The 22,375-nt window shown below is 54.8% G+C and overlaps 1 protein-coding gene across 1 annotated transcript in view; it reads left to right on the top strand.

Annotated features, from left to right (window-relative positions):
* Nucleotides 1-6,455: 6,455 nt before the first annotated feature.
* Nucleotides 6,456-22,375, top strand: part of CDH5 (cadherin 5) — a 36,344-nt gene continuing 20,424 nt past the window's right edge. The window contains exons 1-2 of the mRNA XM_082368908.1: nucleotides 6,456-6,558; nucleotides 17,958-18,177. Of these exons, the coding sequence (XP_082225034.1) occupies nucleotides 17,977-18,177 (201 nt within the window). The 5' untranslated portion in view covers nucleotides 6,456-6,558; nucleotides 17,958-17,976. The remainder of the gene's footprint in view (nucleotides 6,559-17,957; nucleotides 18,178-22,375) is intronic.

Genomic DNA, 22,375 nt, shown 5'->3' with positions numbered 1-22,375 from the left:
TCTGGGAAAGTGCTGTGCAGATAAGGTATTGTTCTCACTGTCGGGAATTCAATCCCTGTTCAATCGGTCCCTTCCTGGCCAAGGAAAGGCCTCACTTAGTCCAGCTCCAGCAACTGTACACTCAACAGCCACAGCTTGTGGCTCCCCAGCCTGGCCACAGACCACCAGACTGGACGGGGCGAATCACCTAAACTTCAGGGCTCCTCGGGGCCCACCCGGTGAGAGGCCCCCCGGGATCCCCCTGCCTGAGCTCCCCAGCATGGCTTGAAAGGCCCCGGCCGCCTGGCTTCACCCCAGCCAGTCCCTGATTTCTCCCTCCCAGCAGCTCAATGCTTCCACCCAGGGAATGGTGTCTCCTTCCCAAACAGGCCTCTGTGCCTTTGACCTTGCTGTTCTCTCTGCCTGGCCAGTCCTTCTTCTTGCCCTGCCCATTCTGGAGCTCCCCAGGCTACCTCCTCCAAGCACCCCCGGCACGAGGCACACACCTCTGTCACCAACCTGGCTCCACCAGCGCCGCTCACACTGGTCTGACACATCGAAAGCGGGGACCCAGCCTGGGTCACCTCTGCGTCCCCCATGCCCACCTCAGAGCTAGACAAAGCCTGCACATCATGAAATGTATTTTTTAAATAATAAACAAGCACAAAACACTGTCAAACAATGACATGTTGACTGGAGTAGGATGATGATGTAGAGTGAGCACTCAACTGGGAACTGGAAGACGAGGCTTGGAATCCTGGCTCCGCTACTCAGGAGCTGTGTGACCTTGGGCAAGTTACTCAGCTTCTCTGAGCCTCAGCTCCCTCATCAGGGAAATAGGAATATGAATAGTACCTACACTTCTCAGGGCTGTAGTGAGGAATCGTTACATAAGAGGGGAGGAGCCCAGTAGGCTTTGGAACTGAATGAGTGGGGTACAGGTGAGATGGGATCTTTCCAAGGGGCAAGACGCTTTCCAGAACGGGAGTTTAGCAGGGCTGGATGGAGGGGTGGTGCTGGGTTGGGCTAACAGAGGTAAGAAGGAAGAGCATCCTGGGTGCAAGGGAAACCGTGCAACTCAGGTTGGGACTTGAACCCCAAGGGCCGGGACTCGAACCCAGCCAAAACCCAGACTAGGACTTGAACCCATGCTCTTTGAACTGAGATTACACACCACCTGGTCTCAGGACTTAATGAAGCTCAGGTCCTTGATGTCTCATTGCAGAAAGAACTCAGTGAGAGACAAAGTAATAGGTAAGAAGTGGATTTATTTAGAAACACACTCCACAGACAGAGTGTGGGCCATCTCAGTTTTTATAGGGGTGGGTACTTTCATAGGTTAATGAGTGGGAGGAGTATTGCAGCTATTTTGGGGAAGGGTTGGGGATTTCCAGGAATTAGGTCACCGCCCACTTTTTGACCTTTATGGTCAGTCTTGGAACTGCCATGGCGCCTGTGGGTGTGTTACAAAGAGCATATACTGAGGCTCAAGGTCAGTGGAAGTCAACTTGTCCGCCATCTTGGACCTGTTTGGTTCTAAACAGTCTATGTCGTGTCCTTGGGCTATGTCATTCTTTCAAAGGTTGTGCCCTGGCCCCTTCCCTCCTGTTTCCCAAGGACAGCATAGGCAAAGGCCCGGAGGCAGGCGGCCGCAGCAGCTCAGCCTAAGGTGGGCCTGGGGTGTTCAGCAGGGCTCAGCACGTTCGCGGGAGCCCTGGCTTGAGGTGGGCAGTGCCACCCTGGGCTAGCTACTCAGTGCTGTAAAAGGGAAGAGCCATATGCCCTCTCAAGGTCGCCCTGCGTATTAAAAATAAGGCTCAGAGCCTGGTCCAGGAAAGACACATACTAGGTTGGTGACTGTAATTGTCCACCCCAGTCTCAGCGTTTATCAAGGGACAGTCTCTTTCACCTCCCTGGGTCCCCACCCCCAGCCGGGACAGAGCTGGGCCCCCAGCAGGGCTGAGAGGCTGACTGACTGATTCAGTGCCTCGTTGAAGCCTTTGAGAAAAGGACCCACCATGTGCTGGAATATACCACAGACCACAGCTACACTCGCCCCACGCCCGGGTCTGTCTCAACGTGCCGGCGACTCATGCACCCACTCATCCATGCTCTCACTCGCGCATTCATTCGTTCAATGACCCCAGCTCTGGGCCCACCCTGAGCTCAGCTCTGAGCGGCCACAGGCGAGCCCAGCCCAGCCCCCGCGTGGAGCGGCGCTCCCCGTTCCTCGCGGAGCCCGCAGCTGAGGGTGAGACTCCGCCCCCGCTCCTCCTCCCTCCTGAGCCCCTGCGGGCTACCCTACACCGACCCCCCCTTCTGCTTCCTCTGAAGGCTGTGTTCACTGCCCTCTCCACAGCCAGGGGGCCTCCCCCAAATCCCTGCTGCACCGAAGGCCAAAGTGCTTTCCTTTGGTCTAAAACTCAGCAGGCTGCTCACACAGCGCCCTGCGCTCAGGCTCGCGGGTAACACAGCCCTCTCCTGCCCACCTGACCCCACCCCTGCCCCCAGTGGGCAGCCTGGGAGCCCAGGGCACTCAACTATCCCCTCTGTCCCCCCAGCCCAGGGAAAGTCTGAGCCTCAGGTACCCACACTCATCAGCTGCAGGTTTCGAGCAATTATCTGGAGAAAAGAGGAAGGAAATGAAAAATATTTCAGCCATCAAATCAAGCTACGGACAGAACCACAGAGTATATCCCAGATGCTTTCACAGGAGCATCCTAACTTTATCCCTCCCTACGTGTTCTGTGACACTGTGAGCTGTGCTCACGCTCTCTGCCAGGGCTTTGCCTGCAGGTGCGGGGCCACTCCGTGCAGGGGTGGAGAGCCCTGCACACCCACACACTCCCTGCAGAAGTTGCAGATCTGATCCACAGTGGGCTGGCTGCCCTTCTATGAGCCCACGGTTTCAAGTCCACGTTTACGGAGCGCTCACCCCGTCCTGTGCGCCCACCAGGAACAGACACAATCCAGGGGCAGGGAAGAGAGAGAAGCAGATGAGCGAGGTGGTGGGCCGTGAAGGGGGTCTGTGTAAAAGGCTTCAGGGGCCCAGAGGAGGGAACGGAGTGGCAGAGGAGAGGGCAGAGGAGACAAGCTCCAGGGGGGAGCAGGGGATGGGGGCTCTGCAAGCAGGTGAGGGGGGCAGAGGAAGCAGCCCAGTGAGCGGAAGAGTGTGGGCAAAGACCCTGTGGCCCGGCTTCCCTGTGCCATCCTTGGGCCTCCCACACTGTGGGGAAGAAGGAACGGGATCGCTTGTTGATAAGCCCCTTCTGTGCGCCAGACTCAGCCAGGGAGGAAAGCTTGGTGGGTGAGGAGATGGCCTCTGGACACAGAGGCCTGGCTGGGAATTTCCAGTCCACCACTGACAAGCTCTGTGATCTTGGGAGCACTTAGTTCCCAGGCTATGTTTCCCCATCTGTATAATGGAAATAACAATAGAACCCTCCCCCAGGGTTGTCCTGAGGATTGAAAGGGGTGTCCCATGGAGGGAGAGCTCCCAGGCCAGGGTCCTCCAATGTGAGTGTGCAAACATGTGGCCTAGGAGCTACATACGTGTATGTCTCAGGGTTCCACTGCCAGACATTCTGCCTCTGCCACCCTGCTGGGGCCTAGGAATCTGCATTTTCAACACACGCTCCCCAGGTGATTCTGAGACAGGCGGCCAGAGGACCACACTTTGAGAAATACCTGTTCAACGCATGTGTGCTGTTACAATCATTTATTTTCATTGTCTCATCTGCTGCTCCGACAGCCCTGCAAAGTCTGAACTGGTAACTCATTTCACAGGTGAGGAAAGAGACTCAGAGAGGCAAGCCAGTTGCTCCAGGTCACACAGCCAGTGATAAGCTGGCATAGAATCTGCACTGGGTCTGTCAACCCCCAAGCCTGAACCTCTCCAAGCAAGATGTCATAGGGCCCCCTCCCTGGTCAACTTATGTCCTGGCAGAGGCCGGGTGGATGTCCCCAGGCCTTGTTATCACACTCCCCAGCCCACCCACACCACCTCCATTGTCACTTCCCCCTCCAGCTACTAATCAGGTCTCGCAGACCATCCCGTTTCCTGCCGGCCCTCTGGCTGCCTCCTTTGCTACTGATGGTACCTTCCTAGCCTTGTGTCCTCCCGTCACCTCCTTTGCCTCCAGAGGAGTTGGAATCGGGGCTGGGCAGTGGCAGAAATCGGGCAGGAGACCCTGAGGGGACCCTCAGGGCACGAGCTTCCCTCTGTGGCCTGGACTACCTCTCTGTGGGGGCCCCATCCCCACCCCCCGGGGGAACATGCCTGGATGGCCAGCCCCTTGTTTACAAATGACAGGAACAGCGGGTTTCAGGGCAGAGTCAACTTCCTCCCAGACTGAGATCACAAAGGGAATTGGCAGATGGTGCCAGGACAAACCCCATCCCTGTCTGCCACCAGGGCTGAGTCTGAGACCCAGCAGGAAGTGATGCCCGGGCCTGGCCCAACCTCATGGGCACACAGACCACAAGGGCAGGCAGTCAGCACAGGCGGGTGTGAGGAGAAGTCAGGCTGAGGCACGAGGGACGGAGCCCTGGCCGGTCCTGGCTTCTCTGTGGCCACCCCACCCCACTGGCAGGAGAAGGCAGAGTTAATCCTGTTGGAGAAAAAAGTGCTGAGCCTTTGTTTGTTCATTCCACAAACAGCCAGTGATGTGCGGCTTCCCGCGCAGAGGTCCGCCTCAGGACCATCCTCCCTCCAGCATCATCTGCCTTCCCTGCTGCTAGAGTCCCCTCAGCACACGAACATGCCAGCACTGCTTTAAAACAAAACCTAAAAGCCTCCCATCTCTCTGTTCCATTCACTGCAAGTCTGGGGGAAGGAGCCGGGATCACACGCCTCCACTTCCTGATCCCCCTGCACCAGCCGCCACCCCCCTCAGTCCCTCATGTCTACTCCTTCCCCTTTAACCTGCTCTGGTCACAGCCATCAATGACCTCCGACTTCCAAATCCAGTGGTCAAGTCTCAGTGCTCACCTTTCCCAGGCTGACCCAGCCAACACTCCTTCCCTCCTTCCCCCCGGGCTCTCTCCTAAGGAATCTACAAATCTCAGAGGCCCGGGGCCTCCCTCCCTGTAAGCTCGTCCACTGCCATGGCCTCAGGTGCCAGCCATAAGCTCAGGGCTTCCAAAACTCACCTCCAGGCTGAGTGTCTCCAACTGTATCCACCCTTGTCTCTCACTGTCTCCAACTGTATCCACTAAATCCACCCCCCCGTCCCCAACTGTATCCACCTATATCCAACTATCTACCTCTATCTCCAACTGCCAATCTGACACGGCCACTTGGGTGTCTAAAAGCCACCTCAAACTCCACATGCCTGGAACAGGGAAATCTTTATCTTCCCCTCCCCAAAAATACCCTCCCGCTCCATTCCCCATCTCCACACCAGTTTTCCACTGACTTAGTGCCCCTGGGCAAGGCTCTCTCCCTCTCAGGTCTCTGTTTGCCCAGCTGTATAAGAGAACCAGTTCGGGACTTCCCAGCCATTCATCCATCCATGGAAAAACAGGGGCAACTAGTCAAAGATTCCCACTACCTGCCCTGGGAGATTCCAAATCAGTTGGACTGGGGTGGGGCCCCGGTATCTGCGGTTTGTAAAACCTCCTCTTGTAACTCTCATGATGAACAGAATCTGAGCACCTTCTGCCCACAGCTTCTTGGTTCTTACGGTCCCTGGTCCTGCCTTCAGCTTCCCCATCTTCCACGCCCCTCTTGGACTCTTGTTTATCTCAACAGCCATGTGAGGCTGAGGTTATATTATCCCCATTTTACAGAAGAGGAAACTGAGGCTGGGGTGGAGGTGCATGACTGGCCCATCAGGCACCTGACTCCGCCTGATATTCCTAAACCCAGACGGCGCTCCCCCTAACCCCCAACACCCAGGCTGGCACCTTACAGCTGGAACCCAGGCCCACGCCCACCGGAAGTCAATCCAGTTCACAGACCCAGGAGCTGCGGCCTGTTCCCATCTCCTACCCACCCCACCGCAGAGGCCCCTGAGGCCTCCCCAGCCACTGCAAAGTCTGCCCTTCCCCCAGCATGGTGACCCAGGCTGGATTTCTGGCTGTGCTACGCTCCAGCTGAGTAGACAAGCACCTTAAACTTGCTGAGTTTCAGTGTCCTGAGCTATAAAGTGGGGGTGACGGCACCTGCCCTCGGGGTTACAAGGAAGGTGAACGAAGCCCCTTGGCAGGTGTTGCGCTCAAAGACCCAGAGCTGAGGCCTGGGGTCGGGGCCCGAGTTAAGCATCCCGGCCAAGTCCAGGGCTAGGCCTCCATGGGGACAGCCCAGCTGGGCCGAGGAGGCCGCCCACCACGGGGCCTGCCTCTCTGCAGCCAGCCCGGCCCTCACGAATGAACAATAACAGGAAACCATCCTTGTGGGGGGGGGGCACATGGGCCAGGGCCAGCTGGAAAACCTGAAGGGGTGGCGGCCAGGCCTCCCTCACCGCCGGGTGGGGCTCCCCTCCAGAGGCTGTTGGCCGAGCTCTGCAGTTCCACGGCACGCTCAGCCCCGGCCGGACAGCCAGACGGAACGGACACACCTCTCAGCCCACAGGCAAGGTGAGTGAGGGTCCTTGACTTCCCCATATGCAGAATGGTCATCATCGGCTCCCAGGGAAGCGCCACTCCTTGGGGTAGACTGGGCCTCCTGGCTCACAACAGGGCTGGGAAGGTGCGCCTTCCACAGGGGTGGTGCCGTGGACACGGAGGGATGTTCTCAGGGAAGGGGTAAGCTCGGCTCTCCCACAGGTGGACTCCCAGACTCAAGGGCCCACTGGCTTCCGTGGGTGCTGGGCTCAGATGCTCAGAGGGCAGGACTCCGCCTGAGTCGCCCAGCATGCCAGGGGCAGAGGACTGGCACCCAAGTGGTGCCCCTTCCCCCACCAGAGAGGATTTACCACGGATGACACCATCCCCTCCCCTCGAAAGCTCTGTGCTGGGATTGAGAGAGGAGCCCTGGAAGGGGAGCTTGGAGCCTCGCCCCTCCCTGTCAGCCACTGCCCCCATTTTCAGTACAGGCAAGCTGAGGCTTGACTCTGGGCACCTGAGGCCCTACCTGTGGAATCCCCTCCCCTCCTTCCCCAGACACCGTAGGGGCCGGTTACGAGCTGCGGAAGCTGTAGTTTTTCTCCCCCAAAATCGAGGTACCCGTAGATTGGGGCCCAAGGGACCCAGCAGCCCTCATATTTTAGGGAAGTTCCCCCCAAAGACTTGAAGGCAGGCGGTCTAGGGTGAGAGCCGTCCTGGATACAAATCCCAGCTCTACCACTTGCTTCCCGTATGACTTTGGGAAAATTACTCAGTGTCTCCAAAACTCAGTTTGCTTGTCTGAACAATGGAGATGGCGATTCTTTTTGCAGTTCATCGTGAGAGCTGGAGAAAATGCCTACAGGAGGCTCTGAAGCACTGGAGCTCATTATTTTATATTACCAGCAAGCCGATGAATTAGATACAGCCTTTCTCCATTTCTCAGTTGAGGCAACTGAGATTTGGAGCAAGAACTCGTACCCCAAAGCCCAGGCTCTTTCCAGAACCACGCAGCTTCTCATGTGCCAGCCTCCTCACCTGTAAACTGGAAGAAAGGGTCTTTTCATGAGTCAATTAAAGGAAACGATATACACACTTGGTACCGGGAACGGATCGTAGGAGGGGAGCTTTAAGAAATCACAGCTGAATTTACCTGCCACCCAGAGCTGACCGTGGCTTGAGTGTCACAAAGGTTTTGACCCCTGAGGTCGGTCAGTCCCCAGCAGGTGAGAGATGCGTCAGCTCACCCTCCAGCGAGCACTCTGGGCAGCTGCTCTGCGCCAAGCACTATTTTTGTTCCTCACCCCCACCCCGTGGACATTTCTGCCATGGGTGGCGGGCAGACAGGATCCTGACAGGAGACGAAGAGCATTCCAGGGGAGGCAGGGAGCCTGGGCAGCTCGTTGGACCTGGCGAGGCCAGTGCAGCCAGGTTTTCAGAGCAGGGAGTGGCAGGAGGGCCACTGATGCTGAAGGCCATGAGTAAGTACCAGGACCGAGAATTCTGGTTCATCCTCAGGTGATGGGGAACAGCGGGACCCTCCCATCTGGCCTGAGTCCAGCCATGTGTGGGCGCCAGCCTGGAGGGCAGCAGGTGATCAAGGGGCACAGGAGCTTCTGCGCCCCCAGGCAGCCCTGCTAATTCTGGCTTCCCGTGGTGAGGGGGTAGGCGAGGGGCCCACTGGCCTTGCAGGGGTTAAGCTGCCCACCCTGCAGTCTAGACCTGAGCAGCGATTGTGCTGCTGAACAAGGGCCGGACATGGGGGCAGGAAGCTGGAGGGGCCATGCTTATTTTCTCCCATAGCTGGATGACTCACAGCTCTGCTGCTGCCTCGGGGATACACAGTGGACACACTAGCCACTAGCTCAGAGAAAAAAATCTTGAGCCCCTTGCCCATGGGATCCATCCCTTTCTACTTCCATTACCTCTCTGCACCCCCCTTGGCATCCTTGAAGCTACTAAAAGAATTCCCATTTGACAGACAGGACCACAGAGTCTGAGGGAAGCTGAGCAGCCAGTCCAAGGTCACACAGTTACTATGAGGTGAAAGCAGGATATGAATGAGGCCAGCCCCTTCTGACCCCACTGCCCTGTCACACTCCATAGGGAAGCCTGGAGAGGGGAGAAGCCGGGGAGGATTGAACCTGACAGTTCAAGCCATAGAAGCAGGCACCAGGATGAGCCAGGAGCCCAGTGATCCTGGGGGAGGAATGTTCTAGGAGACAACTGCTGCCCTCAGCAGCTTGGCTTCTGGCTGGAGAGATACTGACAAGCCCATCGTAACCCAGATCCAAGCTGATGTTGGGTGGAGAAATCACGGAAGACTCCCTGGAGGAGCAGGAGCCCCAGAGGATGCTGGGAGGTCTTGGGTCTGCTCTCTGAGCTTCAGTCTTCTAATTTCTCTAGGGCAAGGGATGGACCACATGGTCTCTAAACTCATTCAGGGACCTCCAGATTGTCTGCCACAGCATAACGATCAGATTCTGGCAGGTGCAGACACTGGGAGGAGGGGGAAGGAGGGCCCATGAGGCTGGGCCAGGAAGGCAGTGAATGAGATTTCCTTCTAGAGAAGAACAGACAGGAGCAGGAGGTGGGCCCAGGGCAGAACCAGGAAATGAGGTCAGGTGTGAGTCGGCCAGTCAAGCCCACAGCTGCCAGGCCAGGCTGAGTGGGTAGGTGAGGGTTGAGACACCCACACACTTACTAAGCACCCACGGTGTGCTGGGCTTTGTACCCATGATCTCATTCAATCCTCCATTAGAGAGGAGGAAGCTAGAGCTCAGAGAAGGCAAGGAATGGGTCTAAGGCCACACAGCTCATGAGCAAACAGGCAAGTGTGTGAGACTTGTTGCTGCCAATGACTGCCTCAGAGCCCCAGGCAAAGTCAGAAAGCCCAGAGGAGGTTGGAAAAGGCTCTCCCAAGGGTGGTTTTTCTCTCCTTCAAGCTTTGAGCTGCCCCATTAGGAGATAAGGGAATGACCCAGAGACCCCAGGACAAATTTGTTTCGAATCGCACACTAGGTCTGGTGAATTGGTTGTATCTAGCTCAAAGACTGTATTGAGGATTCAGGGGCTGAGTTCAAGTTCAGTGGGAATGAACACTGTAATTGATTAGGGATGTCTGCCATGAGTATGTGAATGGCAACCCATGATCTCCGTTTTGCCAGCCCTACCTTCGGAAGCCCCCTGCACACGGGTGTATGTTCATCAGGGACCCATAAGAAGGATAATCTGACCGTCCTCAAGGGATCAAAATCCTAATGGTGGTGTGTCTGACAAAGTGATGGGCCATTAGAGATGCTATTTGGTGACAAGAGGAGCTTCTCTGAGTTATATCAACCACTGTATGTGCTCTGACCACCCAAGATGTTGTCAGCAGATTTGTGCAGATTTGTTTTAAATCCTGTGAGGAAGGAGGGAAGGAGGGAAGGAGTGCAAGATTAGAGCTGGAGACCGAGGCAGGCTGACAGACAGCAGTAGGGACACTGACACCTCAAGGTCCTCTGGGCCTTGAGTTCACGCCGCTGGATGCCGGGATGAAGCGGATGCCTGATCAGAGACACCTGCGCCAGCAGGCAGAGGCTGCGCTGGAGCAGGAGCCAATCAGAAGTCCTTGTGGGGGGTACGGACTGGGGCTTGAAGAGAAGCAGAGCATTCACCCAGGGGCCACAGCAAGGAAGGGCATTCGGGCAGAGGGAACAGCCTGTGTATTCCAGAAACGTCCAGTTCTCCCCGAGGCTGGGTGGGGCAGGGAGGTGAGGGAGAGGAGAGCCAGCGGGGTGGGCAGGGACACCCCGTGCTGGGCCTTGAACGCTGGCTCAGGAGCTAGGCTTCATCCTGCAGGGTGTGGGAGCCAGGGAGGAGCGGTCAGCAGGGGAGCAGCGTGGGCAGCTCTAAGGGGAGCCGAGGGAGGGAGGCTGTTGGCAGAACCCGAGGGGAGGGGATCGGGTCTGGGACCCGCAAGAGCAGGTCACGGGGCTGAACTGAGGCCCAAACCAGGATAAAGCCCCAAGGGGCCAGCTCATAGCTGCCCGGCCCCAAGGCTCCCGGGGACTCACCCTTCATCCTCCCAGGGCTGGCGATCCCTGAACGAGGCTGGGGGTCACTGGCTCCAACCTCGACCCTAGACTGAGGCTCGAGGTGTGGAGTGGGAGGGCGGTGGGAGAGCCGCCCAGGGCCACACAGGGGGCAGGGGCTCTAGCGCCCTCACCCCCACCCCTGCAGGTTCTGGGCCTCTCCTCCCTCCTCCCCTCATCCCTGACCCAGGGCCTCTGGGCTGGAGCCCAGAGCCTGCAGGAGGCTGGGCTGGGACTGAGCATGCAGTCCACCCTCCGCGGCTTTGCCTGGGGCTGGGCTCTGCTGCCAGGTCTTGTCCTAGCTGCTGGCGGGCGTGCTGGGCGGGAGAGGGGCCAGCCCCGCAGGGAGGAGACTCTTCGGGGGACAGGGGTGTGTGCTCGTGTAGGCAGCACGTTTGTGTGTCCGTGTGGCCTGAGGATGTCATGTGTGTATCCCTGACCTGGAGTCTTCCTCTACGCCACCCCCAAGGGCCCTCCAGTCTGCTCAATAAATGCCCAAAGCCCAGACTTAGTCCCTGAAACCTAAGGCTTGAACAGGGTCGGGGCAGAACCGTCCCGGCCGGGGGCGTTTGCCAGGCTGCCCGCTGAGCAGTTCCCAGCTGGTCCAGGCTTCCCAGGGTCCATTTAACTACAAAAGGAGAAGCCCCAACCTGCCCCCCTTCCATCTCCCTCTGGGTCCCCCTGGCTCCTTCTTTTAAAGAGCACAGAGCTGAGCGGACCTCACAGCCCCTTTGAGGCCAAACGCCAGTGACAGAGGGGGGCCACAAAGAGAAACAGACTGTCTAACAGATCAGAGAGAGGCAGGATTCACTGCTGGGCTGAGACCCTCCAAGGAATCAGGGCCCTCCCCTCTCTGCCCTCTCACATCTTCCTCTACGCCTCCATCAAAACACCACAATTTGAAACTGCTTTTATCAAGTGGTTAATGTCTCTACACAAGGGTGCAGCCTGTGTAGGCTCCCCACTTGTAGTTCAGTACCTGGCACATAGTAGGTGCTCAATAAATGTTTGTTGAATGACTGTATAACCTCCAGGCTCTAGAGAGGGCTTCAGAGAAGTGGTGACATGTGACCTAAGTCCAGGCAGAGGTGATAGAATGGCAAGTGCAAAGGCCAGAAGCTGTGACCAGGCCTGGTGGGTGTTACCATCCCACAGGCTGGGGCTCCTCTTCGAGGCTCACCAAGCAACACCCCCCCCCCTTTTTTCTCTAATTTTTAAATTTATTTATTTATTTTGGCTGCACTGCGCAGCGTGCGGGATCCTAGTTCCCCGACCAGGGATTGAACCGGCGCCTCCTGCAGTGGAAGCGCGGAGTCCCAACCACTGGACTGCACCCTTGAGACCCAGACAGGGAACTGGAGAGGAGCAGAGGCACATAACCTCTCCAGCCCCCGCCAACTTGGCTCAGCCTTCAGAGCCACCCCTCAGTCCTCAGGCCCAACCCAGGCATCTAGGTTCTGAGCTCAGTGGTCCCACCCACTGTGGACACAGACCCAAACCCAGGAGTTCTCCAAGGCCTTGCCCTCTGATCCGGGCATGACTGAGCCCAGCCATTTCCCAGATGCCCCGAGGTTCCTCTGCCCCTTCTCCTGGGCTCCACGCCCATTACCAGGGGCCTGGGCCACACACTCTGTCCTCTCATTTTGGGCCCCTTGGACCTTCCCAGACTGACCGAGGGCGCAGAGGGCCCACCCTCATCCATCAGTCCATTTGGAGCTGCCCCCAAAAGCCTCTAACACAGCTCCAGGGACCGAGCATCGTCACGGATCCTGGGTAACAGGGACACGGGCCAGCACCTGGCCTCTGGGTGCCCAGCAGGCACATCTGAGCTGCCGAGCGAATCCCCTCTCCCCCACATCTGTTGTCAGGCAAGGCCCCAGGGCTACTCAGCTGGGCATTTCTGAGCACAGAAATCAGTTCCAAGATCCTCAGGCCCACTACACATCTGTGGTACCGCAAACCCACCCGGCAGCAGCCTGATCCCTCCAAAAACTTGGTGAGAGCAACCAAGAGAAGTGACTCCTACTTATAGGAAAGTAAAGGGCTAAAATAAACCTGACCCCAGCTGTGCTCTGACCACACCTCCAGAGGTGTGGCCAAGGGAAATTCTGTTTCCAGCTGTGGGTCCAGCAAATCCTACCGGCTGACTTCCTCTCCAACAGCAGGAGGAGGAGGAACGATTTTTCGACAAAACCCTTCCTCTCGGCCCCCATTTACGTGGACAAATTTCTAACACAAAAGGCAAAAGACACAAATAAACATGGCTTTTCAGATGGAAAAGTCCCTCAGGACCCTCTGAGATCGGGTGTAGAAGGAGCCCAGGATTTAGAGAAAGATAGATCTGGGTGAGGGTTCCAGATCTACCACTTACGAGGTGTTTGTGTCTGAGCCTCAGTTTCTTCTTCTGTGAAATGGGGATGATAATTCCTACATCCTGAGGATACTGTGAAAACTAAATGAGATTTCATCTATGAAAGCCAAACATGGAGAACAGCTGCTTATTATTACTATTATTACTACCATTATTATTATTATTACATGTTAATGTCACCACAGAAATAGAGAGAGAGTGGCATGATGGAAAGGCACTATTCAGGGTGAAAGGCAGCCTAAGTTCAAATCCTGGCTCAACCACTTGCCGCTGTGTGACCCAGGAGGGCTCACTCCACCTCTCTGAGCCTCACCTGCAAAATGGGATTACTGACAACTACCTGGCCGTTTGCAAGGTTTAAGTGAGATAAGGTTTCAGTGTGCCACTGTGGAGGTGTTCCAAAGAAGAGACTTTATGAAGGAAACACTTACAGAGCTGTGAGCTCAGTCAAGGGAACAAACGGGATGTTGAGTCCTGCAGAGACCAGCAGAAGACCACCACAGGACCAAAGGGACAAAGAGGAGGGAAGGGTGTTTCCCGAACCCAGTGAGGGACGGATGGGACCCATAGAAGCTACCGGGATGGAGAGGTGCAGTCACAGCAGGAAAAATGAACCAGAGCAGAGAGCAGCAGGGAAGAAGTACCCCAACTTTTCTCCTCCCATCCTCAGATGCCTGCTGGAGCCCCCATTGGCCAAACACCAGAACCTCGCGCCTGTAGGCCAAGGGTCAGTCCCCTTGACACAGAGTAGAGGTCAGGGGAGGGGTGAGGGAGTGGATTCAGCAGGGTGGGGACCTGCAAATCCCCCAACCAAATGGTTGGGCGTTCAGGAACAAGAATGGTAAGCTAACTACTCAGTAGAGCAAAACAGAGTGTCGGCGAGGATTCATACATGCTTGGTTTTATTCTTAGTTACTTTTTAGGCCATGTTACAAATGTTTTTTTTAATTCAGGCCTGAAAACAACCCTGAGAGGTAGACACTAGTGTTCCCATTGTACAGATGATGAGACTGAGGCTCAGAGAGGTAGAGTCTCGTGCACAGTCACAGAGCAGCAAAGCAGCACAACTGACATTCTCTAAACCACAGAGCCTGCGATCACAACCGTCACCCTGCTCTGTGTGAACCCAAAGAGGAGAGAGCCATGTGTCACGTGTGGCTGGGCCTTGGGGAGAAGGGAAGATGTAGACAGGGCAGGTAGAAAGCCGTTCTCCGGGAAGGGAAGGAAGCTGTGATTTGAGCCCAGCAATGGGACCTGGGTGTCAACCCTGGGACCAGCCCCAGGCAGTGCTGCAGTGGAAGATGCCCAGGGATGCATGAGATGCAAGATGAGGACTAGGGACGGCTCCCCAGAGGGGGACGTTTGGGCTCAAGCCTGGATGACAAGTTCACGAGACAGAGAAAGAGGAAAGACCTATGGGGCTGTCCTGGGCCACTTCTCCTCCCTCGCTACTTGCCCTCCTTCATGTTCCAGCCTCACAGTTTGAGCACCAGCCACGTGAAGGGACCGTCTGTAAGCTGCTCCAGCCCCACCTTCTCCCACACTCCAGGCCAGGTCTCCGGCAGCTGCTGGCCATGGCCATAGAGATGTTTCATAGCAACTCCAACCTGACACAGCCCACACAGACCTTTTGGTACCACTACCCGTCTTCCGAATCTCAGCAAAGCCCTGCCCCCGCCAACTGCTCAGGCCAAAGACTCGAGAGCCATCCTAGATTCCTCTCCACCCCTCACCCCCTACATTCCATTCACAGCAAGTCCTGTTAACTCCACCTCAAAAACACATCCCATGGCCACGCACCTCTACACCTGGTCTGGGCCACCATCAACTCTCACCTGGACGACAGTGACCTCCCCTGCTGGTCTCCCCTCTCCCAGCCCGTCTCCTCACCTCAGCCAGGGATCTCTTCAAATCAGATCACGTCACCTTCCCTTGTGCTTAGGAAAAAGCTCTCTCTAGGCTGCCCTGTACAACCTAACTGCATTAGTTTCCTCCAACTGCTGTAACAAACCACCCCAAATGTGGTTGGCTTGAAACAACACAAATTTATGTATTTATTATAGTTCTGGAGGTCTGAAGTCCGAAATAGGTTTCGGTGGGCGAGAATCAGGACTGTTTCCTTCTGGAGCCTCTAGGGGAGAATCTATTTCCTTGCCTTTTTTGACTTCCAGAGGCCGCCCCCATTCCTTGGCCTGGGGCCCCGCAGCACTCCAGCCTCTGTTTCCATCATCACATCTCCTTTTTTCCTGATTCTGACCCTCCTGCCTTCATCTTTTAAGGACCCTGTGATTGTATTGGGTCTATCCACATAGTCCAGGATAATCTCCCTATTTCAAGATCCTTAACTTAATCCTATCTGCTAAAAGTCCTTTGCCATGGAAGGTAATATTCACAGGTTCCAGGGATGAAGACGTGGACATCTTTGGGGGGCCATCATTCAGCCTACCACCCCAACCTGGTCACCTCTTCTGGAGCCCCCATTGTTCATCTGACCCAAGGGCCTTCTTTTGGTTCTTCAAACAAATGAACCATTTTTCTACCTCAGGGACTTTGCACTTGCTGATCCTTCTGCCTGGAATTCCCTCCCTTCCCCTGGCATTCCTAGGGCTGACACTCCGATGATGGCATGAGTATCATCTCTCTGAAAGGCCTCCCCTTGCCTTGAAGTCTCAGCCAGCTGCCCCCTCACCCTCTGCTGTGTCCCCCAGTGTAATTCCCTGAGAGCCTCTCCTCAGCAGCTGATGTTTTTCCTCATGTACTTATTTTCCTGGAGTTCCCACGACAGCGTGCACTCCCCGAGGACAGGTCCTGTCTGTCCTGCTCACTGCTGCATCCCAAAGCCTAGCACACGTAGATGCTCAATACGCATCCGCTCAGGGCGCGGCCTCATATCTTGTCCTGCCCAGGGCCCTGAGAACTTCTCTCTCCCCACTTCTCAGTTTCACTTCTATTTGTTTTACTTTTTCATTTTTTGAGTCACTTCTCACTTGAGGGAGGAAGAAGGGAACAAGACATGCAGTTCCTTTTGAGGCAAAGAAGGAAATGACCCACCAGGCCTGAGCCCAGCGAGGCTGGCCAGGGGTCACAGCTGCCGCCTCCCCTGAGTCAGGACCAGCTTCCTGGCAGAACTCTCAGCTCCCTGAGCCTTTGTTCACTGCCTTCCTCCTGCCCAGAGCAGCTGCCCTTTTCACAGCCCACCTGAAAGGGCACCAGGTCTCCTCCAGTTTGACCACCTCACTGAGGACTGAGGGAACTGGAACCGGAAGCCTTCCCAAGCACATGGCACCTGCGTTCCGGGCCCTGCTGGAATGCTCTGTCCCACCCAAACCCTGCGAGCCCACTGCTGCCTGGGCCAGCAGCAGGGGGCCACAGGGATGCTGGATGCTAAGCTCAGCAGACCCAGAGGCCAGTCTGCACACACACCCTCGGCCCTCATTGAGGACAGCCTGGCGCCAGTGTCTCAGAGGAAATGTTACTAGAGTTTAGAAACCTCCTGTGCTGTGCAGAATCCAGCCTCTCCCTGCGGCCAGGGCGGGGGACAGCCAGAGAGGTGGCCTCCCATCCAGCACCCAGTGGGTCCTTGTCTCTCTCCAGGCAGGAGCTCTGATTCTGATTCCCACTCCCACCCACCAGCCTTCTTCCTCTGAACCATCCCAGGAGCCACAGGTCAGTGACACAGGGACCAGCAAGGGTAGACTGATGGGGTCAAGGGCTGAGAGGGCATAGTGACAGCCGAGGTCACAGCCTCTACCCACCCTGGGGCAGTGAGACAAGCCCTCTTCCTTCTGGAATTCAGGATGAAACCGGGCCCTGATCTCTGGGTGACTCCAGATCCCCATCCAGGTTGATCCCATGTCCCAAGGGCTGCCTTCATGGGGGCAATCACATGGGGTCTTGTGCTTAAAAGGACCCCATGCTGGGTTTCATGTTCTTCTGTCTCTGTCCTGAAATTCTTAGTAACTTTTGAGAAAAGGACCCCATGTTTCCATTCTATACTACGCCCCACAAACTACGAAGCTGGTCCTGCGAGCCCAGCCTCTCTACCCACCACCCCATCCCACCCCTGTTCTCGTGACAGCTCCTAAGCTAATCACCAATTCTGAGCTCTGCGTCTGGTGAGGGCCTGGCCCTCTAGGTCACGACATTTGGGTTTCTTAAGAGCCTTCTAAAGACAACGTCAAAGCAACACTGCCACAGGGGCTCTCGGACTAGCCGGGGGGCATGTTTGTTCAGAGGAGTATTTAAATCCCACCACACAGCAGCTGCTAGGTCAAGAGAGGGCAGTAGGAAGAAGCATGAACTTTGGGGCCAGGCTGACTTGGTTTGAGTTTGACTCTGTGGCTTCCCGTCTGGGTGATCTCAGAAACGTTACTAACCCTCTCTCTTCCTCCGCTCATCTATAAAGTGAGGGCTACAATTATACCCACCTTGAGGCTTACTGGGAGGATTAAATGCGATAACATATATAAAGTGCTTGGAAGAGCGTCAGGCATTCAATAGTTATTGACATTTATTTTTTGGTACTTGTTATACTTATTGATGACACTTACTGATAAATGTCAGCTGTTGAGGTCAGACACCTGGGCTTTATTCTCAGCCCCACCATTTACTCCACCGTGAACTTAACTTCTCTGTGCCTCAGTTTCCCCGTTTGTAAAATCCAAGCTGGGTGTCCACCGCACAAGGCTTTGGGAGCTACCATCCACATCAGCATCGCCCTCTCCTCCAGGAAACCTTCCCTACAGCTCTCCTCTAGCCTCCCCTGTCGCCCATGCTTGCTTGCCCACTAGCACATGTGACCCTTAAGTAGGAACTGTTTCTGTGTCTGGCTTCCCCTCCCAGACTGGTAGCTCCATGGGGGCAGAAGAGGGTGTGGTTCTGCTAGTCTGAGCAGAGAGTGGAGGATGAAGGGTTAAACAGTTCAGTGCTCCCTGGGAGATGCTCGCACCCCACGTGCCCTGATGGTCTCTCTCCTCGTCCCTCAGAGCCATCCCTCCCGGGAAGATGCAGGTGCTCGTGGTGCTGCTGGCTGCAGGGGGCACCTGCCTGGGCCTGCTGGCAGCAGCTGCAGCGGCCATCAACCCTGGCCGACCCAACACCCCCAGCTCGCTGCCCATTCACCGGCGCCAGAAGAGAGACTGGATCTGGAACCAGATGCACATCGATGAAGAGAAAAATGGCTCACTGCCCCACTATGTGGGCAAGGTAAGGCTCAGGCCCCAGAGCAGGAGAGGCGCACCGTGGTGGTGGTGATGATAAGGACAGTGATAGGTGCTGTGGTGGTTGCAGGGATGGGGATGATCGTTGCGAGGGCGACGGTAACAGTGGGAGAGATGGTGGAGGTGGCAGATGTGATGGTGATGGTGACAATGGTGATAGCCAAGGAGAAAGTGGTGGTGGTAACAGCGGTGGTGGTGGTGATGGGGGAGGGGCAGGCGGTGGTGGGGTGACGATGATGATTGTGGAGGTGGTGGTGGTGGTGGGGAAGGGGCAGGCGGTGGTGGGGTGACGATGATGATTGTGGAGGTGGTGGTGGTGGTGGGGAAGGGGCAGGCGGTGGTGGGGTGACGATGATGATTGTGGAGTTGGTGGTGGTGATGGGGAAGGGGCAGGCGGTGGTGGGGTGATGATGATGATTGTGGAGGTGGTGGTGGGGAAGGGGCAGGCGGTGGTGGGGTGACGATGATGATTGTGGAGGTGGTAGTGGTGATGGGGAAGGGGCAGGCGGTGGTGGGGTGACGATGATGATTGTGGAGGTGGTGGTGGTGATGGGGAAGGGGCAGGCGGTGGTGGGGTGACGATGATGATTGTGGAGGTGGAGGTGGTGGTGGTGGGGAAGGGGCAGGCGGTGGTGGGGTGATGATGATGATGATTGTGGAGGTGGTGGTGGTGATGGGGAAGGGGCAGGCGGTGGTGGGGTGACAATGATGATTGTGGAGATGGTAGTGGTGATGGGGAAGGGGCAGGCGGTGGTGGGGTGATGATGATGGTGATCGTGGAGGTGGTGATGGGGAAGGGGCAGGCGGTGGTGGGGTGACGATGATGATTGTGGAGGTGGTGGTGGTGATGTGGAAGGGGCAGGCAGTGGTGGGGTGATGATGATGGTGATCGTGGAGGTGGTGGTGGTGATGGGGAAGGGGCAGGCGGTGGTGGGGTGACGATGATGATTGTGGAGGTGGTGGTGGTGGTGGGGAAGGGGCAGGCGGTGGTGGGGTGATGATGATGATGGTCGTGGAGGTGGTGGTGGTGGTGGTGGGGTGATGATGATGATCATTGTGGAGGTGGTGGTAGTGGTGATGGTGGTGATGGTGGTGGTGGTGAAAGTAATGGTGAGCACAATGGTTCATCTTTCTCCCAGACTTTGGTCTATGGAGTATCACTGGCAGAAGGGCCACCCCGTGCACAAGCTAAGGAGGGCAGTCTAGTGTGGGGGCTCAGGGCTCAGGGCAGGACCAGCCAAGGCTGCCATTAACTTTGCCCATCTGAGAGGTCTGGAAGACCTGAGCAGACTTCTACAAAATTGTGCTGGTGACAAAGCTCATCATCCAGGCCACAGTTTGCCATCTCTAGTCGAGGCCTTTGAACCTCCTCAGAAAGCCCTGTCTCTCAGGGTGTTTTGTCCTAGCATCTAGGGAGTTATGAGCTCCAGATTCTAGGACACCCATAACAAGGCACTTGACCCAAGCCTGCCCTCCAGGGTGGTGCCTACAACTCTAAACCCTCATTTCATCCCATTAAAAATGTGTCCATCCTCAGTCACCTTCCTAGAGCTTGGAGCTAATCTGAGTGAATAATGAACTATCTTCCTGTGTCAAAAGGTTGCTGAGGTCAAAACCATCCACTCTAATTGAAAGGAATGGCTCTAGTGGTGGAATTTCACACGCAACAACAGGGAGATGGATTAGGTATTTCAAGAGTTTTCAGTGGGGAGAAAAATTCCTTTCCAGTGCTTTAAAATCTCACCACGTCAGTTTCTTGGAAGCTAAGCAGGGTCAGCTAAAGAAAGATCAGGGTACCGGTGAGAGGAATTAATGGTCCCAAGAACAAGGCTGGGCTCTGGGACATGGTCAGGGGGCAAAGACAGACATGGTCCACACCCTCATGGAGCTTGTGGTCTAAAACAGGGGCTGGCCACATATAAATCAGTGAAGTTAGAACACTCCCTCACACCATACACAAAAACAAACTCAAAATGGTTTAAAGACTTAAATATAAGACATGATACCATAAAACTCCTAGAAGGGAACATAGGCAAAACATTCTCTGACATTAATCACAGCAATGTTTTCTTAGGTCAGTCTCCCAAGGCAAAAGAAATAAAAGCAAAACTAAACAAATGGGACCTAATCAAACTTATAAGCTTTTGCACAGCAAAGGAAACCATAAACCAAACAAAAAGACAACCTATAGACTGGGAGAAAATATCTGCAAATGATGCGACTGACAAGGGCTTAATTTCCAAAATATATAAACAGCTCATACAGCTCAGTATCAAAAAAACAAACAACCCAATCAAAAATGGGCAGAAGACCTAAATAGACATTTCTCCAAAGAAGCCATACAGATGGCCAACAAGCACATGAAAAGATGTTCCACATCGCTAATTATTAGAGAAATGCAAACCAAAACCACAATGAGGTATCACCTCACAGCAGTCAGAATGGCTGTCATCAAAAAGTGTACAAATAATAAATGCTGGAGAGGAAGTGGAAAAAAGGGAACCCTCCAACACTGTTGCTGGGAATGTAAATTTGTGCAGCCACTATGGAAAACAGTATGGAGGTTCCTTAAAAAACTAAAAATAGAGTTACAATATGAGCCAGCAATCCCACTCCTGGGCATATATCCAGAAAATATGAAAATTCTAATTCAAAAAGATACATGCACCCCAATGTTCATAGCAGCACTATTTACAATAGCCAAGACATGGAAGCAACCTAAGTGTCCATCAACAGATGAATGGATAAAGAAGGCGTGGTACCTATAAATAATGGAATATTACTCAGCCATAAAAAAGAATGAAATCTTGCCATTTAGAGCAACATGGATGGACCCAGAGGTTATCATACTAAGTAAAGTAAGTCAGACAGAAAGACAAATATCATATGATATCTCTTATATGTCAAATCTAAAAACATACAAATGAACTTATTTACAAAACAGAAACAGACTCACAGACATAGAAAACAAACTTATGATTATCAAAGGGGAAAGCGGGGGAGGGATAAATTAGGAGTTTGGGATTAACATATACATACTACTATATATAAAACAGATAATCAACAAGGACCTACTGCATAGCACAGGGATCTATATTCCGTAGGTTGTAATAACCTATAATGGAAAAGATGTATACATACATACACACACACACACACACACACACATATATCACTTTGCTGTACACAAGAAACTAACACAATACTGTAAATCAACTATACTTCAATTAAATAAATAAATACATAAATAGGGGCTGGTAGAACTGCCCCGCCATGTGGTTTTGTAAATAAAGTTTTATTGGAACAGAGCCACGCCGTGCACTTAACAAATGGTTGTGGTTGCTTTCATGCTACAATGGCAGATTTGAGTAATTGTCCCAAAGACCATATGACCCACAAAGTCGAAAATTTTTACTATCTGGCCCTTTACAGAAACAGTTTGCCCACCCTGGTCTAGCAGGGCAGCATGTATCAGACAAAGAACCCCACACATGCTGGAGATGGGGGAGCCCTATGGTTATAAAGAAACAGGCCAGAAAGGACCCCTAGATGGGGAAGGGTCAAGTCTGGCCTCAGCACCAGAAATGCCATGGCAGCCGGCGGTGGAGCCAGCTGGGGAATCTCCACTCACAGCCCTGCCCACGGCCCTCTCCACTGCTCAGTGCGCCCAGGCTTCCTCTGGCCACCAAGAATGGCTGGGAAATTCAGATCCTTCAGTCTGGGCACTCAGAGGGGAAGGCGCTTGCCCAGGGTCACACAGTGAAACCAGGATAGAGCCCTAGGAAAGCACAGGGTTCCCGACTCCCAACACCGATGTGAACTCTGTGCCCTAGAGGAAAATGCCATCAGCCCATCTACTCCTTCCCAAGGGGATGAGTGTGCCGTGAATCAACCTCCAAAGAGAATGGCTGCCCCCAAGGAATATCCACGGGCTGAGTCAGGGACAGTCAGCAGCAAGCAGGGCCACCGGCATGCCGCCCAGCCCGGACACGGCAGACTTTGGACGGCTCGCCGAAAGTCCTCTGCGCAGCAGGAACAGCGTCAGGCCTGCCGTCACCTGCCAACAGTGTGCACTTGGCACCTGGCGTGGGGACAGACGGTCCCGTGCAATCCCCACCCTGGGAAGAAGCAACGATGTCTGGGAGAGGCAAGGACAGGGCTCCAAGGATCACCTCCTGGTTCCA

Source organism: Balaenoptera borealis, assembly GCF_965194805.1.
Source record: "Balaenoptera borealis genome assembly, chromosome: 19".
NCBI classification, from domain to species: domain Eukaryota; kingdom Metazoa; phylum Chordata; class Mammalia; order Artiodactyla; family Balaenopteridae; genus Balaenoptera; species Balaenoptera borealis.
Note: the sequence above shows the minus strand (reverse complement) of the source record. Positions and strands in the feature narration are given on the sequence as shown.